The sequence below is a fragment of the Mercenaria mercenaria genome, chromosome 7, assembly GCF_021730395.1.
Source record: "Mercenaria mercenaria strain notata chromosome 7, MADL_Memer_1, whole genome shotgun sequence".
Lineage (NCBI taxonomy): Eukaryota > Metazoa > Mollusca > Bivalvia > Venerida > Veneridae > Mercenaria > Mercenaria mercenaria.
Window position 1 is genome coordinate 79,242,197 of NC_069367.1, and position 23,979 is coordinate 79,266,175.

At 35.4% G+C, this 23,979-nt stretch overlaps 1 protein-coding gene across 2 annotated transcripts; it reads left to right on the plus strand.

The window, feature by feature from the left end:
* Positions 1–5,260: 5,260 nt before the first annotated feature.
* Positions 5,261–10,088, plus strand: LOC123553810 (uncharacterized). 2 transcript variants are annotated; one of them, XM_053548740.1, is made up of 6 exons: positions 5,261–5,939; positions 6,161–6,203; positions 6,451–6,645; positions 6,916–7,060; positions 7,382–7,657; positions 10,071–10,088. In XM_053548740.1, exons 1-5 carry the CDS (start codon positions 5,436–5,438, stop codon positions 7,614–7,616), a joined length of 1,122 nt encoding a protein of 373 aa, XP_053404715.1. In that variant the 5' UTR covers positions 5,261–5,435; the 3' UTR covers positions 7,617–7,657; positions 10,071–10,088. The 2 variants fall into 2 exon arrangements, with proteins under 2 accessions (XP_053404715.1, XP_045199406.2); XM_045343471.2 differs by lacking the exon at positions 10,071–10,088 and having other exon boundaries at positions 7,382–9,542.
* The last annotated feature ends 13,891 nt before the right edge of the window (positions 10,089–23,979 follow it).

Genomic DNA, 23,979 nt, shown 5'->3' on the forward strand with positions numbered 1-23,979 from the left:
ATTCGGAAAAATGCGGGAAGATATATTGATCTTATAGGATTATTGATAACAATGAAACAATTAGGGATGATAAATGAAAATCAGTACATCAATTTCAAGCGTAGATTTACAGAATACGGATCTACAAGTTTCGGAGAATATCTGTTACAATTACCATTGCTTTTGTCCTTTGAACAATTGTGCTTTATCTTTGAACAAGAAGGATATACGGACATTTCAACTGATCTTCGGTTTAAAAGATTTACCCGTCTTTATAAGAATCTTCCTCAAAAAGAGATGCCACATTCAAAACGGACACATGATTACTACAAAACGCTCAAGAGCTGTATTGACAACGATTCGTTTCATGGCGATAAAAGATTCCAATTAAGAAAATTTATACAAGATCAAGATGCAAAAATAGTTTCAACAGAAAAGATACCATCTCACGATCGACAGTTTGCAATGGAGAGAAAGACAGCGGCGATAGTATTATTAATTCAGCAGTACAAAGACAATGAGGAACGAAAGATGATACTCAATCAAGCAATTGCCACAGAAACCAATGGGATAGATAACACGTCTTTGGAAATTGTTTATCATTCTAAAATGGCTTTAACTGAGGCACAAGATGGAAACGTTGGTGAGGCGGAAGAGCATATGGCTAAAACAAAAGACCTTTGCAGAATTACATGCCCCTGTTTCGCCGTTACCTCTGCATTCCACGACGTCCAGTACACTTGTAAATCTTTGTACTTTAGGAGTCCATCAGAAGAGAAGCTGGAAAAAGTTCTCACGGAAGGTGATGTAGGTATTCAGAGTCTAGACGAAGAAAGGGAGGATGTACAAAAGTTATGGAAAAGAATAATGCTTCTGTACATGGTGTTGTCTTTACTTTTCATAACTCCGGATTTCGTGGTTTGTGATATGAGGAAGGTTAAAGCAGCTCACAAGAAACGAGCGGAACACATTTTGAAAGAAATAAAACGTTGCAGTGACGACATCGAACTAAGACGGCAAATGATTTTATATCTGTGTTTAGCAGTACTCAATGAAGAAAAAGACATATCATCAGCTGAAGAATATGCCAAACATTCTTTAATTGCTGCGGAAAATGGCGGTTGTTTCCGTGATATAGAGAAACGCAATATCAAAGCTTATCTGAAGAAAGTTCAAAGAAAGATGTTTATGCAATGACTATGTAGATAATTGACAGTTTTAGTAATTGTTCTCGGAATATATCAAATAGGGAAACCAGTGGATATATTTGTATGGAAAGTAATTGTTATAATAATTGTTTTGATTTGTGCACATATTGTAGGCAAGATGTATGGCCTTTGAATATACATAGAATAACATGTGCATTCATATATACTTTTTTCAAAATGTACGTCTAACTCTTTTAATAATTTGATAATATCTAGGCAAAAACCATACTTTTGTTAAACCATATTCTTATGTCATGTTTTACTGTCAAGGAAATGAATTAGAATTTTATCTAACGACTGTGTAGTACATACATTCATGTGTCAAACCACTTTTTCTTTCTGTATGCATGTAATTTGATTAGAATGATTGTCTTGATAAAGTCTAGGTCAGGTTCGAATATGGATCATCAAGGGTAAAAAAACTAGTTAAGAGAAAATCAAAGAGGTGTATATGCTATTGTTTCCTTATCATAAATGCGAAAAGCAACTACTTCATCACTGTTGGTTTAAAACAATATTTTATTCAACATAAGTTGTTACAATATTACATATATCAACATAGACGATTGAGTAGGAAGCTAATAGCTTTTCTAGAAACTCTTTCCCTATTCATAATATAATTTCAACGGTAACAAAATAAAATAATCTATCTTACATGCTCTGCTTGCAGTTTCTTTGTTTATCAATATGTTATGAGACAATAATTTGTCAAAAAGGCTGGGAAAGGAATACAGTTTCGAATATAAACCTTGAACTGTTTATATACACTTAAATCATCATTATTCTTTATACATACATATACTATGTAAGCAACTAAGTCTATGAGCATACTTGTAAACATTTATTATTATTATTATTATTATACCAGATTTACACAGGTACAATGTAACCCCAGCGCGCGATCAATACAAATGTGACTTCTGTTGTTGTACTATTATTTGCTTAACGTCGGTCGTCTGGTGACACATTATGTGTTGCTAAAAACATACGCCTTTTGTGATTGTATAAAATGTGCTAGGTGTCTTAAGGCTATGAGAAAAAAATTTTATCTTTTTTTTTCTTACTTAAAATGGGTATGTCTGTCAAGATTGTATAGGAAAAAGCTTTTAAAATCTTCTAGTCTGAAACTGCAAGGCCTTTGCTTTGATATTTAGTATTTTGTATTGCATTGTGGTCCTCTACCAAAATTGTTCAAATTATGCCCCTTGGGTGAAAAGAGGCCCTGCCCCGAGGGGGGTGGGGGTCACAAGTTTTACATATAGACTTATATAGGAAAGAAACTTAAAAAAAATTCTTGCCTTAAATGCAAGGTCTAGGCTTTTGATATTTGGTATGTTGCCTTTCCTAGTATTTCTCTACCAAAATTGTTCAAATTATGTCCCTGGGGTAAAAAGAGGCCCTGCCCTGGGGGTACAAAGTATAACATAGACTTATATAGGAAAAAATAAAGATATTCTTGTCAGAAAGTTCAAGGCCTAGGCCTTTGATATTTGGTATGTATCATTGCCTAGTGGCTCTCTAACAAGATTTTTCAAATTACACCCCTGGGGTGAAAAGAGGCCCTGGGTGTCACTTGTTCTATGAGTTATATAGGAAAAAATACTTCAAAAAATATTAGATCATATTTCCTAGACTGTTTAATTATAATTAACTGATGACTCCAAGCGATTAGGGAACACTTGACTGTGACCTTGACCTACTGACCTACTTTTTTGTTTTTTTAACATACATTTGAAATCTGGATGACATGTACAGTTTAGCATACCGATCTTAAAACTGACTTTCAGTGACCATGAATGTGACCTGCTGACCTATTTTGTTTTGTTTTTTAAGATACAGTCTTGAAGTTTGGACGACATGTACATTTTTGAACGTCGATCTTAAAACTGACTTTCTGTGACCTACTGACCAATTTCTTAATATTTTAGCATCAGTCTGTAGCTCATATTACTCAGGTGAGCGATTCAGGGTCATCATGACCCTCTTGTTTTTATCAAATAAACGGGAAAAAACTCTGCTTTTACTAAGTAAAAATGGATTATACTACGTGTGAGCAAAGGTTATTTGCTAATTAATACTTATATGAGGTTAGGTGGTTCTGACTGAAATACTTTTTGAACTATAAGCATCTTCATTTTTTACTGCAAACAAATGGAGGGGAAAATATCTGTTTTTACTGGGTAATTAATATTTATGGCAGGTTTAGTTTTTTCTAAACGAATCACGGGGGATAACTCTGTTTTTTTCTGGGTCAAAGGGGACAATTCTACGAATGAGAAAAGGTCGAGTGCTTCTTTACAATTGCTTGAGGTCTGGTGATTCTAGCTTAAATACTTCAGTCGGATGAATCATAAGCATTTTCAATATCGGACGGACGGACGGACAAACGGACGGACGAACACCGGGGCGGACAACGCAACAACAATATCCATTCGCCTTCGACAGGAGATAATAAGACATTCCTTATCGTTATTATGGGCATGTATTGTCCCCCTTAAAAAACCGGTCGTCCTGGGTGTCCATAGTCCACTTCGTCTTAAAGGCATTCGCTACAGTTTTCCCGTACGGGTCGATATTTATCCCAACACCGTGCCAATCTGGTTGTGTTTCTAATCGATGTGGCTCACTGCAGTGTTGGTGCGGTCTTCTGCGAATGCCCGGAAGTGATTATCTAATGTCGCGTACGGCAAAAATTCACATTTAAAGTACTTTTAGTTGAAATTGCTTCAATCCGACATATACTAGGGTCTGTTATTTATACCAGCGCTCAAACTCTGCATTGAGTCACAGCTGTTTCTAATCCCGTACCGTACATTCGTAAACTATAGGTTTTGTTAAAAAATAGAGCGGAAACTTTCATCGTTCTATGCCATCAAAATGCTTCAGAAACACCTTAAAATCCGCTTATTATGAAATCTGCCGTTTGATAATTTTATATATATATTTCTAAGTCACTTGCTCAAACACTGTTTCGTACCAACCTGCGTTGTATAAATGCCCGCCACACCCCACCTCGTTGTAATTTGATTTAAGCGAAATCTAATACGGTGACCTATCAATTTTCTTTTTGTTTTAGATTAGGTAGACATAACCAAAGGTATGTACAGAGTTTGATTAAATTATATTATGTGAAACTCGATAAAATAGCAGAAGTACCAACTTAAAACTGACAAAAATATGCAAAAATAGCCCTGGGTCTGCTGAACAAGTATTCCTTTCTTTATAAAATCATGTTCTTTTGATTTTTCTAAGCATGTTTCAAAGAGATATATTGTTTTCCGTTACAAAAATGTTTAGATAATCAAATTTTTGCTGATTATTGTACTTACTGAAATATATTTTAGGATTACAGAAATTTTGAAAAATGTTTAAAATAGCACCATATCTAGGGGCAAATTAAATTGAAACAAAGCTGGTGACCTAGTATTTTTATTTCATTTTTCAATACATCATAACATGATCTTTTTATACAAAATATTTCATCAAAACCTATTATTGAGAAAAAAATTACGAAACTGTAGCGAGCGTCCTTAATCCGCAAATGTCTAATAGAAAGATGATATGTGAGTCGCCATATGACCTATGACTGTGTCGGTGCGACGTTAAACCCAACAAAATAAATGAATAAATTTACTATTTGAAACTTAATGCATTGTATTGTTAATGAACATAAATTTGTCTATTTAATGTATAAGTACTTGTATATATTTTCACGTATGAAAATTGGGTCTAGTATCACCTTAACACCTCAGCTTATTATCGTAACATTTAATCTTGATAATAGTATGCATGCAAGTATGTGATTTTCAGAAAATTACATCGTACAGAAACCGAAAGAAGAATTAGAACAGAGATATCAATTATCACTCGAACGGTTATTTTTAGAAACAGCACATACGGATATAAATATATACAAATATGTCAGGTTTAAAAATAATAACAAGCATAATAAATAAGATCATTGCGCTTTGTTTACAAATACATTTGTAATATATAACCAAACGCGTAGAAAAATTTAAAAAAAAAAAAAACAAAAAAAGACTTAATGCAATTTTTTGAAAATCTATTTTTATATTTCCCAGGAACTGAAAGAAACAATGTCAAGTGGATGAATAAGATAAGAATTATTTTACTTTTCAACTGCATAAGTTTGAGCTAAGGAATATAACAAAATTGTATTGTGCTCAAATAGTTGGATGAATGATATTGTAATTTCATTTTGTCTGTAATGTTGTTCAGCAAAAAGTAATGAGTTGGTACACATCTAAACCATTACTACTTGACGTAAAGAATTCTTTTCATCATACTGACACAGATGTTCAAGAAAGTGACAACGATAAAAATGATTTTCAGAAGCAGGATACCATAGTTACGGTCACGCATGAACAGCTTGCAAAAATAGATAAAGATTTCGTGAGCTTGAAAAAATTATTTCTGCTTTTGGTAGCTTTAACAATAGTCCTTCTATTTGTGTGTTCATTCTTAGTTATTTACCTGGAATCAAAATGCGCAAGAAATAAATATGGAAGCTTACCAAACTTTTTGACATCAGTAGATGATATAAACAAAATTGTTCAAGAAAATCTTGCATCAAATGATTTTCTGAGTAGAGCGCATAAACATATTTTCTGTGTTTCGTGCGACGCTTTGAGAGAGACTGAACCGCATTTCTTTGAGTCCATTGGAAACAACAAATGCTGCATTGAAAATCTATCGATCTTCATTCGACTTTTGAAATATACATTTTTAAAGGTATGTCATGTGCTGTTTTATCTTATATCTAATTTATATGCAGCGACAAACCTGTCATTTAAATGTTGAGACAGCAATCAAACATTGTTTTATACCCGATACAATTACGTCCTTGCGATTACTTGTGTTTAAAAAGGTCGCTAAACTACTAACATAAAATGAGATCGAAAAGTATTCATAATGTTCATTTATAACAAAAAAGGAAATATGTTCTTTTACAGAGTTTGAATGAATACAATTCGAAAGTAAGAAGTCTCAAGTCAAGTAAGTTTTTATTTCTATCTTCAAAAAGATGTTATTAAGCATTAACCTTCATAGTACTTTATTTTGCTGGTGTGTCTGATCGACCATAAGGAAGTAGCTGACTTATTTCAAATATAACTGCAAAACTTAAAACATGTTTATCAAACTTAATCAGATCATTACAAAAATATAATCATGAATTTTGATCAAGAAAGAGATAATGTTTCCGCGATGTTAATCCTAGATCGGTCAATAATCGTTTTTGTAGGAATCGATGACTTGAAAGAAGACATCAACATTTTAGAGACCGCTTTGTTCATCTCAAACAAAACTAATGTGACAGATAGCACAAATAATGACGTTTCAAAAGAAAGTTTTATGTGGGATACAATACAGAAAAACAACAGGCTGATTAACACTCTGTTAAATCGAAAGAGCTCATTATTACATTTGACAGGAACAGGTAAAGTTTTTCTTTCAAATTTGAAACGTTTCAGCTAGTTTTGTTTTACACACACTTCCTGTTTAAAGTAAATAGATAGTAAAAAGAAATGATCCTAAGTTTTGCCGCTTGATTTCAAAGAAAATACCAGAACAGCTATGCATAATGTTGAATGATAGGAAAAGATCGTGGACAAAAATACGATAACTAAATACGTTATACATGTTAGAACACTTTATTTTGTCAATTATTCCACTGTTCTTGCTTCCGAACATCTGTATTACCTTTCAGCTGACCACACTGGTATCCGTTGGACAGAAGATATACAATCAGGTGACTTGTCGTATGACGAGCAGGGCATTCATGTAAACAGTGGCGGAAAATATTTTATCTACTGCAACATTCATTTCGCAAAGAAAGTTTGCAACGGAACAGAGTATGTTTTGTGTTTTCTTAATGTAAAAAGTATACAGAAAAAAAAGAATGAATAATGACACTTAAAGATAAGTTTGAGTGTATAATTCATAGAGAAAATAGCCTCTTTAAGTATTCATGCAGTTCAATTCTATACGGCATAAAATTAAATAAAATATGTAATTCTTGAATTTGTCAAGAAATTGGTAGGAAAGTGATATACATACATGCGATACGATAACTCTTAGCTTATTGGCTACATTATTAAAATTGAGGCATAGTGTTTGAAATGTTTTAGAAATATTCATCTTTTATTAAGACTTTAGTATGGATTTGCTTTCAGAAACTTCGAGTATAGTATCAGCCAAGAATACTATTCAATGGAATTCCTACCAATTGCTAGAGTGCGAAAAGGATGTGCAACTGGCAGAAGTATAAATACAGGTTTATTTGTGCAAAGTGTGTTACAAGTTGAACTGGGACAACATAAAACTCTAAGAATACAGTATGACAGAAACAATCAGGAGTATATTGCTACAGAGAACAAATTGCATGATATAATTGTTTTTGAAATCTGATGAAATCTACAAACAAATGAGAGGGACCTCCGTGCCGACTGGTAAGGCCATTGGCCTCAAATTACTTGCCCCTCACCGATGTGGGTTCGAGCCTCACTCGGGCCGTTGAATTTTTCATTGCCATCCAGCTGGCTTACGTAAGGTCGGTGGTTCTATCCAGGTACCCGCCCATGATGAATAATGAACGGAGGGCCATCTAGGGCTTTCCTCCACCATCAAAGCTGGAATGTCGCCATATGACTTTAAAGTGTGTCAGTGCGACGTTAAATCCTATGGAAAACAACAACCACAAAAAACTAATGGGCTTCACTAGTTACGTTTTGTCTGTTTCATATATAACACACGCTGTCAAAAGTTTTAGAATCAAGTAATGTGTGTCCACACTAAATGTAATGAGAGTCAGTGAACGAGTAAGTCAAAAGTAAACATATTTCCACACAATTATTTCACAATATTTAACAGATTATTGCTTATATTAAGACAATAAAATACTGAAACTACAGAATGAAATATTGATAAGAACTGCTTATTGAAATTCACATTTCTACACTGTGTCACTGTCATGTAGTTCTTCTCTACGTCTGTTTAACAACTAAACATTATCATTTACTTACTGAAACTGAATCATTACGACTACTACGTAACAGAAAATAGTCACTGGACCTTTCTAAGGCATTTACAAATGGTAGTATACTTTCAAAACAGCACAGAAAAAATCAGTGTACGTTCATATATAATCGAAATTGAATAAAGCAACTGTGACGTTTGTAATAATGGGGTTTTCTCGATTAGATTCCTTTTGACTGTAACGCTTTTTTAAAATGATTGCATTGGGTTTAGAAAATCTTACAACGATTTTAAAGGCATGCATTATACTTATGTTGTCGAAAGCTTTATCAAGCGTAGACAGACTTAAAAATAAATAATTCATAATTTATACGGCTTACACACAAATGCATATACCGCTTCGTAACGTAGAATTGTCTTTGAACAATTGGAACACTTGGTCATAGTTGCCTTGTTTGTGTATAATTTTGCATGTATGATAAGCTGATACGTATGCAATGACATTGTTAACAGCTTTAATAGCTTACACTAGTCATAGCGTACAGCTTTTTCGTACATACTGCACCTGAATACGGAACACACTTTTAAATCTAAAATTGTAGCGAGCACAACATGTACACGACGCTAGTTTAAAAGAGAATTCTTTATTATTTGATTTCTGAATTCTCACAGTAAAAATGTTTTAATAATTCAAGGAATTCATTCGTTTTCGTATAATAGGTCACCGCTGAAGGCGGTGATAACCCCGACGTAAGAGGTACTGCGCATTCCATTACCTGTCATGGAACATGCTAATTTGTTACTTACTCGCATTCTATTCTTTCATACGATATAAGACTATCACAACAACAGTCTTTTAGTGGTTTGGCTGCGACAAAAAGTATCCACACATAGAGACTCAGTATTGTTATTTTTTCTGGTCCTGTGTGATGAGTAAGTCATGTTAATGCGTGTGTAGGCTAGTCTCTCGCGGAGTGGGGCTTTGGTAGCTGCAGCTTCATTACCTCTTATTTTGTTTACCAACGTCGTTTGCTTTCAAAGCTGATCCTATTAAATTCATTAATTTGTTCTGTAATTGCTATGCATTCATATCAAAACATGCACAATTTATATACATCGTACTGCAAAAATGACTGTAAATTAGTATAATTTGTTAATAGGTCATCATAAAAACATAATTATATATGATACGAATACTTTTTGACATTGTATTTGTATTACGATCCTAACTAGCTTAGTCTCGACATTGTACAAATAAATTCTATGGTCGAGCTATTAATTTGCAAATATTGTTCAACAAAAATGTGTATGTCATAGACGGTTACATTATTGCTAATCGGTATTAAAATGGGAATCATTTTGCTGTTTTATCTTCCTGAATACATTAGTTTGAACACATCCGCTTGTATGTCATTATGTACTTGTATTTAATTTACATACAAACATAACAAGCTAAATTCTAAAACATAATAAACATAAAATTACATTAAAGTGAATGAACTCAGTGAATGCTTAGAGTTTGTTGCTGTTCGAAATCTGATATTCTTACATAGAAAACAGCTGCATTGTATTTCAACTACAGTACAACAGAGTATGCACATATGGAAAGGCGTAATAGAACAACTTTTAACTTTTTTTAAGCTTTACACAGCGAAGAAGTTCGGCTGTTGTAAAAGAAGTACGTCCAAACATATTAAAAATCGCACTGTTTGCTTACATGCTGCTAATGTAAATGAAACTGAAACACACTGAATGTAAAATGTATCATGAATTATGAATTAGGAGATACTGTGTTCAAAAATATAATCTAACGTGATTTGTATACAGGTTTATCGATCTGACTCGTGAAATGAATGCCAAATAAAAGTATCCAAATGTATATTTCAGATCTACCAGACTAGAAGTTCTTAGTACTTATAAATCCGGGCATATATTTATTTCCATCCACTCTGATCTAATTTCTGCAAGGCGTTTCATGGACATTCCGCTAATTTGCCAACCGATGAGCTATCACATTTAATATATAAAGTGTTCATTACATAAACTATAAATGATGAAAGATGAGACATTTTGCTTCGATCATCCAACATCGCCCCAAGTTCTCCAGTAAAAAGAACATTCTTCATAATAGTGGATGAATAGCTAGAATAGGTGCAGTTCTTTTACCAGTTTCTGATAGATTGAGGGGTTAGAATAAATGAAATTAAACGATTGCATTATTTGATATTGTTTTAATTAGTTGTGATTTTAACATCTAGGTAACAATAAGTTTTTCTAAAAGTATGTATAGTATTGATATTGATTTAACGGAAAACAACGTTACGTCAAATCAGGAAGTGTTCATATCTTGTACTAGTTTACATTAGTATCAATTTCAAAGTATTCTATTTTTTCTTAAGGCCTTGGCGTTGAAACTTTGAGACAAAGAATTGAAATATTATCATAGATTACATTTTAACAGTTTTCTTAAGTCTTTCCTGAAAAGGAATCCAGATTGTTGAATATTCATATGATACTATAATACAAAGTGTTAATATAGCAAATAGCATGGCTATTCCACCAATACTTGCAAATATCACGAACTTGTATTACTAATGTAAGAGTAATTTTGATTAACAGATGACATAATCCTAGACTAAGTGATGTTAGTGAATATCTTCTTGTCGTTAAGCATCCTGTATATGTTATATTTGTTTAAAAGATTAAACAATAACTGAGTTAAAGTCCCAGTCTACATTATGGCAGATCAATATTAGCGATATTATCATTTCCTGTTTACTAACCACTTTCAAGGTCAGAAAACCTCAATAATCTATTGTACAAAGCGGACAGCTTTCATATATCCTGTGACAGATGTCGCAAAATATTTCGTTGTGGTTTTTGATAATTTATCATGTTTGTTCATACATTAATAGTAAAGTATACCTTACACTGCACCACTAGGCGGAGGAGCAGCTTTCATGAGTCAACGGCTAAAGGGCGGAGGAGGTCAAGCTGATCCAATGGTCAAGTGTAAGGCAGTAAACTCTTCAAATAAGGAGTGGAGCCCCGAAGGCGGATGGCTGCCTGTACACAAGCACTGCTCCGGCAAATCCTACAGCCAACCTGGTGCATCCGATTCGCAGTGAGGAACACCCTGCTGTCCGCAGTCGAACGGCCGTCCCGAGACGGCAAGAATCCTCTCCCTCCGTCCCTCCAGCTCGTCAGGCCCAGTGAACATCCTGAGCATCTACACTCCTACACTGTGCTCCTTTGCCGAGGCAAAGGATGGATTCTTTTCTATGATGAGCTGGAAGAATGTCTATACTTGCTCGGGGACTTCAACGCCGAGATTTGAGCCGACCATTACTCCAGGCCCCGCTGCGTCGGCCATTTCGGTGTCGACAAGCGGAATGAAAATGGGCAGAGACTTCTCGAGCTTTGCTCTTACCATGACCTGTGTGTCACAAGCACCTTCTACCAGACAAAACCCAAACATAAGAGTGTCCTGGCGACACCCCAGATCCAGTCATTGGCACCAGCTGGATCTCGTCATCACCAGAAGAAGCTCATCGAGCTGCGTTCGCATAACCCGCAGCTACCACAGCTCCGCATGTGACACCGGTCGGGACGAAAGTGCGCCTTCAACCAAAACGGATCCACAGATCCAAGCAGAAAGAACGTCCACGCATCAACGTAGCCACGATCTCTGTTCCGGACTTTCATGCGCGCTTCGCAAACTCCATCCAATAGGCTCTCGAGGACTGTCCAACCAACAATGCGGATGAGAGGTGGGGGCACATCCGTGACGCCATCTACAACTCCGCCATTGATACCTTCGGCAAGCGGGAGAAAGAACCCAGACTGGTTTGAAGCAGGGAGCACAGAACTCGAGTCAGCTCTTGGCTCCAGACCCGCCGGCAGGCCAGTCCTCCGATTCAAGGATGTGTGCAAGGCCGGCAACATCCATCCGGCTGACCTGGAAACCACAGCTTCTGACCGTGACGCCTGGAGACTTGCCGTCAAGACCAGTGTTTAGACGAGTGAGAGGAGAGAGGATCAGTGGGATGTTAAGAGAGAGCGCAGACGACAGAGGGCAGAGTCAGTGCCCACGGAGACTGATTCAGGCTTTGCCTGCAGTAACTGCAACAAAATGTGCCGCTGGAATATGGACCTTTCAGCCATAGGAGGCGCTGCCATTACAACGGCGCAAACTCCATTATCTCCTAAGACAGATGGATGCCACCAACAACATTACCTTATATTTCTTTTGTTAGCTCACTGAACCGAAGGTTCAGGGTGAGCTTTAAGTATAGGTTGTTGGTCCGGCGTCATTCGTCCATATTTTCATATAAACATATTGTCCTGTAAAACTACTGGTCAGAATAACACCAAGTTTGGTCTGTAGCATCCTGGTGAGGTCCTCTATAAAGTGTGTTAAAATGAGGGCAGTTGGCTTCTTTTAAGGGCTGCTAGAGCTGAAAATAGAAAAAAAAAACCTTTCAACGACTTCTTCTCAGGAACCGCTCGATGGATCTTCATCAAACTTGGTATGTAGCATCTTTATATGGTCCTCTTCCGTTCAAATAGGGGCATTTGACCCCTTTTAGAGGCTGCTAGGGCTAAAAATAGAAATACCTTTAAACAACATTTTATCATGAACCGCTTGATGGATCTTCATTAAACTTGGTCTGTAGCATCATTATATGGTCCCCTCCAATGTGTATATAAACGGGGACCGCATTTGGTCCCTATTAGGGGCCGATAAAGCTAAAATTAGCTATACCTTTAAAAGTCTTATTCTCATGAACCATTTGATAGATCTGCATTAAACTTTGTCTGTAGCATAATTATATGGTCTCCACCCAAATATGTTCAAATCGGGGCACTTAGCCTCTAGAGTATAAAATAGAAAAATAGAAAGAAAACTAGTTAAACTGTTATAATGCATCTTGAACAAGGGAGGAAACTGCTATACAGTGTACTATTCTACTGAGTAAGAATTAATTCCCTTGAATAGGCATAAAGTACATTTTTTTTTCAACTTTAACGCCCTGGGCTTAGATATTTGCCATGTAGTATTATGTAGACGTCCTTTAGCTAGTTTCTTTTGGAAATCATGCACCTGGGGTCATAATTGGCCCTGCACTGGGGCTCGCTAGTTTTATATAGAATTAAATAGGATTTTATTTTCAAATATATTTATTTCAAACAATTGCTTTTTAGAATTTTTAATTTCATTTTTTGTTTAAGTTGTTATATATCAAGTGAAAGTCATTGTCCTTTTATGACTTTCATCTCTCTAGACAGATAACGTGCAGCTTTATGACAGAGTGCGTTTTCAATGCGTGACAACACGTATGTAGATACTGTAGTAATGAGAGCGATTTGAATAATAATGCCAAAATGCTTTTACTTATCATAAACTTCAATATTCCATTTGAACTTTGCAAGCTACATTACTATGCTGTTGAACGTAATACTCGTGATCTTACAGTCGTTCGATCTTTTCCTTCGATTATGGTCTCCATAATCCCATAATATTGTGCGAGTACATGTAAAATGAGTTGTTGGAGTTGCTATATTGATCATGGATTTCATTCAGTTTATTTGGATAATACAAATTCACTATTGAGCTGATGCTAGTAGTGTAAAAGGTATTGCACACATCAAGATTTCGCTTGCTTGTGCAAAACGTTCAATCAGTGCAAAAACTTATCTCTTATTTGAATAATTACTTGGATAAGATGGCAACGCGCCAGTTGGACATGGTCATAGTGCAGTTGTGTCCATGACCAAGTTTAATGATTTCATTGCAATACCAGATAGTGTTTCGTAATCGAATTTATTTTTGTGCGATTTTTTTGACAAATGATTTAGCTTCATAGCGCATGTTATTTTTTATTTTTGTTTTAAAGAATTACCAATGTAGATTACAATCCCTTCTTTGGAAATTGACAAAAAGTTGCAACGGTGACCTTTGGATCGTCCATAGATTATTTAGTTAAATACATTTCATCAATAAAATCTATAAAGTAATTGGAAGCATATAACGAAACCAAACATAACAACAGCAAAGTCGGTTTGATTGAGTCTGTTTATAACACGGAATTAAACTCCTAACGGCCCCTAGCATCGGCTTAGGTGGATTTAGATATTGCCAATTGAAAAGACCCTACGATCTCACAGAACCAGAAACTATAACAAATCGAAGCAGACTTTTAAAAATGAGGCACAAGGTTACACCATATGCATAATAATCATTGTGGCAGCATTACCCGTAGAAAAGAGATATAATCATCATTTACTGACAACACCTAATCTTATAGACTTATGTTGCTGTCTGTAAATAAGTGTGTAATGAATGTTGTGATAATAAAAGATCAGTTGAATATCTCTAAATGCATCTTATTTTGTTTTAAATTCTTTGGATATCTGTTTCCATTCCTTGAAACATAGGTTTTCACATCATGTATTCATCTGGAACGAAAGAACACTTCCTATGTCACACATTATAAAAAACGTCGAGTAAAATGATATATATCACAAAAAAAAATGAAGATCAAGGCTAAACCGCAAACGTTTATATAAATAACACTAATATATCTATTTTACTACGCGTAGCGTATTTATCGATTAAAAGCTATTTTTAGAAATAAATTATATCATAATGTTGGAAAATACCCACTGTAGTTTAACCTTGAACAAAACGATATAGGGCAAACAACTGCGTAAATCTGTTACGTACTGCTATATTACAAACAATATTATACTCAAATTAAGGAAGTCAGAATGACTATTCAAAGTACGACCGATATCATGCCTGATTAGTAAAGGTGTGATATTCAAATAATATTCATTCTAAAATGATATTCAAATAATATTCATTCTGAAATGTTGTAAATAGGCATTGATTCTTACATAATTGAAAGGGCATTCTAAAAACTAGGGGATTGTTAAGATAGAAATCTATTTATTACGAAAATGTGTTCCTTGCATGAAAGTGTAACAAAGACCGCTCGAACTTTTAAAACTTAAAACCCTAATTTAACATGGTCTTAATACAAGAGTGAAATGTAGTTTATTATTACGGTAAATCAAACATAATTTCATTTTCAATCAAATATTTGCATAACCAGGTACAAGAAGATGAGAATGTACTGCGAAATGGTAAAGCATAATGCATGATTGGTGATTGACCACTCTAAAGTTAGTGTCCACTATTCCATACGTAGTTACAGTGGGAGTAGATGTCTGTAGTCATGTGATTAAAGGGTTTGACTTCATACAAGTTCTTGGATATATTGGTGTAATTATACCTCGAATAGGCTCTTTTTATATGTTTTACTTGGTACACCATCATGGTACTTTTTTAATTAGGCTATAGCTTCTGTCAGGAAATCGTTTTATTTACACCGTCTCTTCAAACACGTAACAATAGGACAGGAGTGACATTTGCATGACCCAAACGCGATGTCATGTTTTCCAACTTCTTATCCATGGCGTTTTATACAGTACGTGTACTGTTTTTGTTTCTTGATTGTGGTCGGCGTCAATAAATAAGTATAAACTCCCCACTGACCTTGAAACTTATTCAGTCATTTTGATAGTAATATATTTATGGCAAATTGTGACGTGTACTTTACTAGTCGATGGTAATGAAAAGTAAAATTAAATCAATAAAGGACACGTGATATTCTACAGCAGATTTACCAAATTTTAAATGAAAAATGAACAATTATATTCTATAGAAGTTCGCAGATTAAATCCTTACCTTACATACGTAGGTCAGATTACCAAAATCTTAGATTTAAGTAAACACGTCACCACAGTGTCCCTTTAAATTTGTCAATATTTTTTTTTTAAATCTTAAATTATATTTATCGTCCGCTTCTCTACCTGAATATAACTTCAGTGGAGTCAAATTTATAAAATAGTTCAAAATAGAACAAAATTAATATATTCTGCTGAAATATTAATACAGGTCTATGATCTACACACTATTTACAGTTTTTATAAGATATGTAAATTAAGTCTCACCACATGAATATATTCCATTACAAAGACCCAATACTATATTTTTTCGTAGTTGTTTAAAATTGCCATGGACTTTGTTGGTTTTAAAACAAAATGTCTAAATTAAATGTGAAACGTCGATATATTGTAAGTATATTTATTTCATTTCTACATTTTGTTTTGCCACACGTTTTACACTATCATATCGTATTCATTTTCCGTTTGTTTATTCGCCGCATTATCTTCAATGATGTACATGAAAGTCGTTTGTCACCCGCGTAACATCTCTCCAAGCCCTTAATTCCATTCCACAAATAGGACAGCTTTTATAAAACACATGGCAGATGTCACATGAAATAAGATTGGAAGATGTGACAAAACAGAACGATAGTTCTGTGTACAACGTAAGCAAAGAACGTTTTCTTTCAGTTTCCTGTTTTCTGTCATCTGCTCTGAAGCAAAGAAGCAAAAAGATATTATATAGTATTATACTGTTTGGTTAGAAACATTGAAACAACCTATGTCATTTCTAGCTATTAACCGAAAATTGAAATATAATTATTAAAAAATCTAGGTATTTTACTTTCTGCCAGGCTTGACATTTTTAAGTAACGATCTGTTTAACTGTCCTGTATCTACATCCAAAGGTTTCTGCCTGTCAACTCATTCTTTCCTCAACCACGAGGCGTGACCAAAAATTAGGAAGACTATTCTTCTTACAAAAAGCAGTAATCAAAGTGGATACAAAAGTAATGATTTCAGTCATTATGCGGTATATAAGGTAATTTAAGATGACTCTGAATATAACAAATGATGAACAAAGCTGCTAAATTATGAAAATAAAATTAATTTTAACAGTGATTCATTCACTTTAAACATGGCTGTTCACGTCTTTAAAGAAGTTTTAAAAACTGGGAAAATATTTGATCGCTTGACAATTAACTTCAAAGTGCAAAATATTATCATTGTGTATCTGATACCATTTTTATCTAACTTCGTTTGCATTGGTTTTAAATTTGAAGCAAGTCTGTATATGAATGGCAAGAACGACTTGAGAAATATGCATGTACTGTATCATAAAATGATTTGTTACAATTACAATAACATACTGAACCAGGAAACACTATGCATGGAATATTAGAGTAGAATCAAAATATGCGTTGCAACTGTTTGGTGTATTTTATTAACTTACAAAGGAATACGTACCCTTTTGATACACAGCAACTTCAGATATAAAGATATACCTACACTTTCCATGTCCCAAATTCCCTTAAAATGACACCCGTGACAAAAACTTACACTTTAAACAACTAGTTACTTCAATCTCCAAAATTCATTATATTTAACTTTTCTATCACATTTACTCAGTTCTGTATGTGCGTTAAATTAGCCAGAGCAGCCAGAAGTAGCCAGAGTTCAGCCAGAGTAGCCAGAGTTCAGCCAGAATTTAGCCAGAGTAGCCAGAGTTCAGCCAGAGTAGCCAGAGTAGCCAGAGAAGTCAGAACTCTGGTTACTCTGGCTAGCCAGAGTAGCCAGAGTTCAGCCAGAGAAGTCATTACTCTGGTTACTCTGGCTGACCAGAGTAGCCAGAGTTCAGCCAGAGAAGTCATAACTCTGGCTACTCTGGCTGGCCAGAGTTGCAAAAACATGCTAAAATCCTACAAACTCTGGCTACTCTGGCCAGCCAAAGTAACCAGAGCAAATGAAATCCTGGTGACTAGGGTTACTCCGGATTCTCTGGCTGACCAGAGTAGTCAGAATATGTTAAGATCCTAGAAACCCTTGCTACTATGGCTGAACTTTGGCTGAACTCTGGCTACTCTGGTTGAACTGTGGCTACTCTGGCCAGCCAGCCAGAGTAACAAGAGTTCTGGCTACTCTGGCTACTCTAAATAGCCACTTGAAAATATTAATTAACTTGAAATTCAGTTAAAGCATGCTATTTAGATAGAAATAACATATTAAGTTTCATAATCAAATTCAGCTAAGACGGAAAATGTTTTGTGAACCAGGTTACTCTCGCTATTCTTAAAATCCTAGAAACTCTGGCTACTCTGGCCAGCCAGACTAATCAAAGCAAACAAAATCCAGGCGACTCGGGCTATTCTGGATACTATGGCTGACCAGAGTAGCCAGAACATTTTAACTTCCTAGAAACTCTGGCTTTTCTGGCTGAACTCTGGCTACTCTGGCCAGCCAGAGTAACCAGAATTATGATTTCTCTGGCTGAACTCTGGCTAATCTGGCCAGCCAGAGTAACCAGAGTTAAGACTTCTCTGGCTGAACTCTGGCTACTCTGGCTAGCCAGAGTTACCAGAGTTCTGACTTCTCTGGCTACTCTGGCTAAACTCTGGCTACTCTGGCTAAACTCTAGCTGAACTCTGGCTACTCTGCTTGCTCTGGCTAATTTCACGCACATCAGTTCTGTCCAGTTAATGTCGACATTGAGATTTTAAGCGAGTTATTGGGATATTAGAGCGAAATATATCTGGTAATTCCAAAGTGCAACTCTCTAATATAATTTTCAAATCTAAATTTCACTGGTAAGAAACTATAAAATGGGTAAAATTTAGTTAGAAAAAAATGTACAACATCAAGTTATAAACTACTCATTCTCGTGAACACAATAGCTTACATTTTCAGTCTTGAAAATATTGCATCTTGGGATGTTTTGATCTGACACTGAAACAAGCAAATATATACTATCTTTATTGAGAAAAATAACAAAACAAACCATTAAGATATAATATATGTTCTTTTAGCTTTGTGCCTACGATCGACAGGCTTTATAAATTACTTTAAATCATTCAATGAGCGAAACGTGTAGATAAGCGTTTATAATATTCAATCAAGTAAGTATATTTATGAAAAGAATAAAATTTTGAATACTTCTGGCATAAAAGTCTGTGGATCTGACACAATTACTGTAGATCATTTAGACACAGTGTGAATGACCTAATAAATGCGTATTGATATTTTTAGAAACAACGCATATTGAATAAACTTGAAATATAATATATAGAACAAGTAATAAACGAAAAGGAATATTATACTAGTGTATCGCACTTGTAAAGCATCTGGATGATATAAGGTATAAAAGTTAATTCATACACTACAGCTTAATGAAGTTGATGAAGTAAATACGTCTTGATGGTGATACAGAGAGAGAGAGAGAGAGAGAGAGAGAGAGAGTTTATACGAACTTATCACCACCATAGTATACCAGACCAATTACGCACCTAGCAGTGCAAAAGAGCGTGCACATTTCACAGCAAGTCCACTAACAAAAGAAACATAAGTTTCGCTGCAGTTTTATATAAACACCCGAATTGTACTACATATTCGCACTGGTTCAACACTTCATATTTACTCAAATCTCTGTTATCATATCTCACAAACCAGAAGTGACATTTTTATCTATGTCAAAAATAAATGCTAAATCAAAATATGACTAGTAATGTACCATTTAGATAAACAGATTCTATTTGTTGTGAAAAATGTCACTCTTATTTTTGGCCGGCATTTGCCTTAATCTGATGTAAGTTGCAAAATGGGGTAGGGTTCGGTAATTTCAAATATCTATTTAAGCAGGTCACTTTTTATCACCAGTATTTTACATGTGTTTTCCAAATATATCTCTTAGATGCTTTTGGTGTCCTGGTGACCCAAGTTTTTTTTCTTTCGAATTTTTTAAAATCTTAACATCAGATATTTTGCAGATGTTCTTTTTTCCTTTGAAAAAGTGGGTAGGGTAACAATGGAAGATATTTGTTAGTGACATTTTGGCTTTATGCTTATATAATACTGATATCACTTTGTATTCATGGTAACCTGCAAAACCTGAAATCCCTATAACACTTAGTGGGATATTATATGTCTTATAAAGTTCACTCTTTTTTTTCAATTTTACTTCATTTCAGAAATGCTTAAACAGTTGGTGAAGAAATTACCCTGTAGAATAAAAACGAGTGCGGCGACTTTTGTTTTTTTTTCTGTTCTTATATGTCTTAAAAGCTAATGTTCTTCAAGGTCACAGAGTATAAAAACAAATCTTAACTGTAAAAAAATGATTCTACATTCTTAGAAGTTCCAGTCAGAACTATTACGTAGGTACAATGACACACCTCAGACATAAGATTAACTGATGAGGTTCGCAAACAGATTCACGTAAGTTAGATAAGTATCCGCTCAAACCCTCGCGTGGGGCGCACATTTAATGATACAATTTTTGTATCTTCTTCTGTTAAAGCACTTCAAGATTGAGTAACTAATCTAGTGAACCGATCTCATTCATAATATATGCCAACAAGAATATATGGAAACCGGAGATCACTTTAACGAAAGAAAAAGATGAGGCTTACTAGTTACAAATAGACGATTCGATGATACTTTATAATTACTTATCATTATTTACAACTACAGTGTTACAACTAAAAGCTACTATCCAAAGAAATATTAAGTTGCATAAAAGAAAACAGATCTACTTGTAAGTGGTCCAGTAATTTTGTTTTCAATATTTAAGCAGTGAAAATTGTTAAAATCGGCGTACTTTTAAAGATCACGATAAACCATTAACTGTCGTCCACGACACTTAGCAGTCATAAATATTGCAAAGTAAAAGTTCTGGTAGTAACCAATGGCGTTATGAACCGAAATGTGGAAAAAAATAATACTTAGTACACCAAAACAAGTTACGGTCAAATGATCTTACCGAAATCTCAGAACTACTGCGTACAGCCGCCATTGTTGAGCTTTTACATCTTTGGATTTTTTAAGGAATGGGAAAACAAACGACAATGTCTTTACTTTAATTTCACTTTCTAAAATTGGGTTTCCGTACTCCGACAAAAACAAACGATTACAAAGTAACCACGTGGAATATATAAAGAACTGCTTTTTGCATAAAAATATATATGAAATATTCCAATGCCTGTCTTATACCATGGAAGGTACCTTTAAATTGATTTATTACAAATGAAAATCAGGATCAACAAGCTAAAATGTTTCATCTCTTATTTCTTGAAATTTCAAATAGTTTCTTGAAAGTCGTATTAATGAACGCAAATATGATATAATGACAATGCGCATTGCCCGTACAAAATACGATCGTTGTGTCCTTGACCAAGATTATACACAAAAGTGTAATGATCTCATTGAGGCATCAGGAAGTGTTTCGTAGTCGAATTTTTATTGTACGTCAGACATATGTTTTGAGAAACCGCTAACGACTTCTTATCATTACACTAGGAGGTAATAGTATATACATAATACTAATATATTCTACTACGCGTATTTATCGACTCATTAGACGTATAGAATATCATATTTCTGCCTAAATCCCAATGTAGTTTAAACCTTGAACCAATTTGTAACAAACAACCAGCTGCGTAATTTACATGTTACGTTAATGCTTATAACCGCCTCGGTAGCCTGCCTCGAGAGCGTTCGCTCCCTAGCCGCGTCATACCAAAAGATAATAGGGTATATTTCTCGGAAGCACAGAGCACCAAAACACAGCCTCAGAGCTACGCATTTGCAAAGTAGGCCCACAACAAAAAGAAGCTGTGATGGAAAAATATTACAGACGGGTTGCTTAAAAAATCTGACAAGAACATATAAATTTATTCCAAATATAGATAGAGGGGGAGGAAGTGGTAAGGGGTAAAGGTAGGTGTGTGTGTGTGGGGGGGGGGGGGGGGGGGGGTGTAAAGGTGGGTGAAGGGGAAAGTAGAACAAGGATAAATATACAAAGGGAATACCACGTTCCTTAATCACACTTACACTACAATGTAAACCACAATAGCGCAGACATTCATGTACCAAAGATAAACACACAACTACACCCAACTATCTAACATAGAAAAACAGACAAGTAAGATAGAAGAACACAGTAGGGCACCGCTTTAGACTCACAGGCACACAAACGCATCCCTATAAGCAGGATTCCGGCAGCCAAAATAAGGGGGAGCCACGAAAACTAACTCAAAGTAAAGTGGGGGGGGGGATGCAAAAAGGAGCGTAAATGCAAGGGGAAAGGGGGGGAGGGGGGAGCGGGAGTGAGGAGGAGGAAAAAACGCTTACAACAAACAAGACAACATACGCAACAGACAATACAAGACAGACAGAAAACCAGTTGAAAATAGGGGCACCGCCTTGGAATGGTCAGTAACTAGTAGTTTCTTTGCTTGGCGCTCAGTAATAAGAGGATAGTATTACGACTTGTTAGTCGGTGTCAGTATAAAGCAACCGGGTGGGGTATGATCTCACGTGAATACGGCGGGGTATTCCACTGTGACAGTTTAACGTTGTGCTTTAAGTCCATACAAATAGAAATGATCGTCGTTTATGTGACTGAAAAATCGTTGAAACAGACGCCTAATCCAAACACACACATTTACTTTCAATTGTTCTTTTTCATATTACGAGCAATATTAGTAATCAAAAATCAAAATGACTACTGTATTGCGACCCATTTTATAAAAGTTCATAATAGTACATACATGCCTGAAAAAGTTTGATATCTTCTTAAAGATCCAAAATGTTCTAGGTGCACACTTTCAAACAAGAGATCACAAATTAAGCAAATTCTATAGTTAATTCGGTTATGCAACATTCCTTTTATGTTGCGATGATTATTAAAGTGTTTACAAAGAAAGTTTTATTCAGTACAATCGGGATTTGCTTTTTCTATGAGTAGGCACGTATGTATATATGTGTGCGCGTGCACGTGTGCGTCTTGTCACTTTGCGTGTTTGTGAGCGTGCATGTGTGTATATTGGGTTTTCATGCTCACAATTGTGTTGCTTTTGCTGTGTTACGGCGGTAAAGAGTTTCAAATACATTCAATCATTATTGTTATCTTTTCATCCTTCTCGGATTGTTATCGATTCTAAACTCTCGGCGTCTGTCAAAAGCTTCGAGAGGCTGCGTTGTTAGAACGTGGCTCTTTACCGCTCATGAACAGACTCAGTCAAACCAAGTCTGCAGTTTTCACTGTTTGCATTGTTCTCGATGCTTCCGAGGGATCTACTTTACAGATTATGTTTACTTCACAACAGTGGGTTTTAAGTGTTGTCTGGCGGCCGTAAAAAGTCGCCCCGACTTCATCTCAGTGTTGTTATATTTTCTAGTCCTTCGGGATCATTGATTTCAATTCATTTAGATTTGAAAATTGAATACTGCATAAGCCGGTGCTAGGGGGCGTGGGCGGTGTTGCATTTTCCATTACTGCTCATGAACAGACGCAATCAAACCGAGTCTGCAATTTTCACTGTTTGACTTGTTCTCGGTGCTTCCGAGGGATCTACTTTACAGATTATATTTCCAGAATATCCATCCTGTTTTTCGGCGCGTTCAAGTTTACACTGCTATGGTTTACGGTTTAGGAAGACTGCGACTTTGGAGTGAGGCTTTCCCTGTTGAATATTTATCATTGCTTTCTTTCTTGACCCAATACCGCCGCCACACATTTTTACTCCATACCCATATATGTATCCTGAATAAAATTAAAAGGTAGTTGTTTTTGGAATTCTGAAGCAACCCGTCTACTCCGATCGTGTTTGCTACTCAACCTGAGGCTAAAAGGCGTGGACGGTAGCTTGCATTTCCACTACCATTCGTGAACAGGCTCAGTCAAACCTAGCCAACAACATTTTCGTTTATGTCGTGTTGGGCGACATGTGGTTTTCCCCTTTTTCTATTTTTGTATGCCCCAAACGCGTTTTAATCCCCTCCGAAGTTATTGACCGTTTCGAGGCGGTGTCGCTATTTTTTGTTTTTATCCTTTTATTTGTGAAATATT

What these genes read in the sequence shown, in the direction of transcription:
- LOC123553810 (XM_053548740.1), top strand. Translation starts at nt 5,436, where the DNA reads ATGAGTTGGTACACATCTAAACCATTACTACTTGACGTAAAGAATTCT. An exon ending in AGTAAGAAGTCTCAAGTCAA is followed by an intron (nt 6,204 to 6,450) that starts GTAAGTTTTTAT and finishes TCGTTTTTGTAG; the next exon opens with GAATCGATGACTTGAAAGAA. An exon ending in AAAGTTTGCAACGGAACAGA is followed by an intron (nt 7,061 to 7,381) that starts GTATGTTTTGTG and finishes ATTTGCTTTCAG; the next exon opens with AAACTTCGAGTATAGTATCA.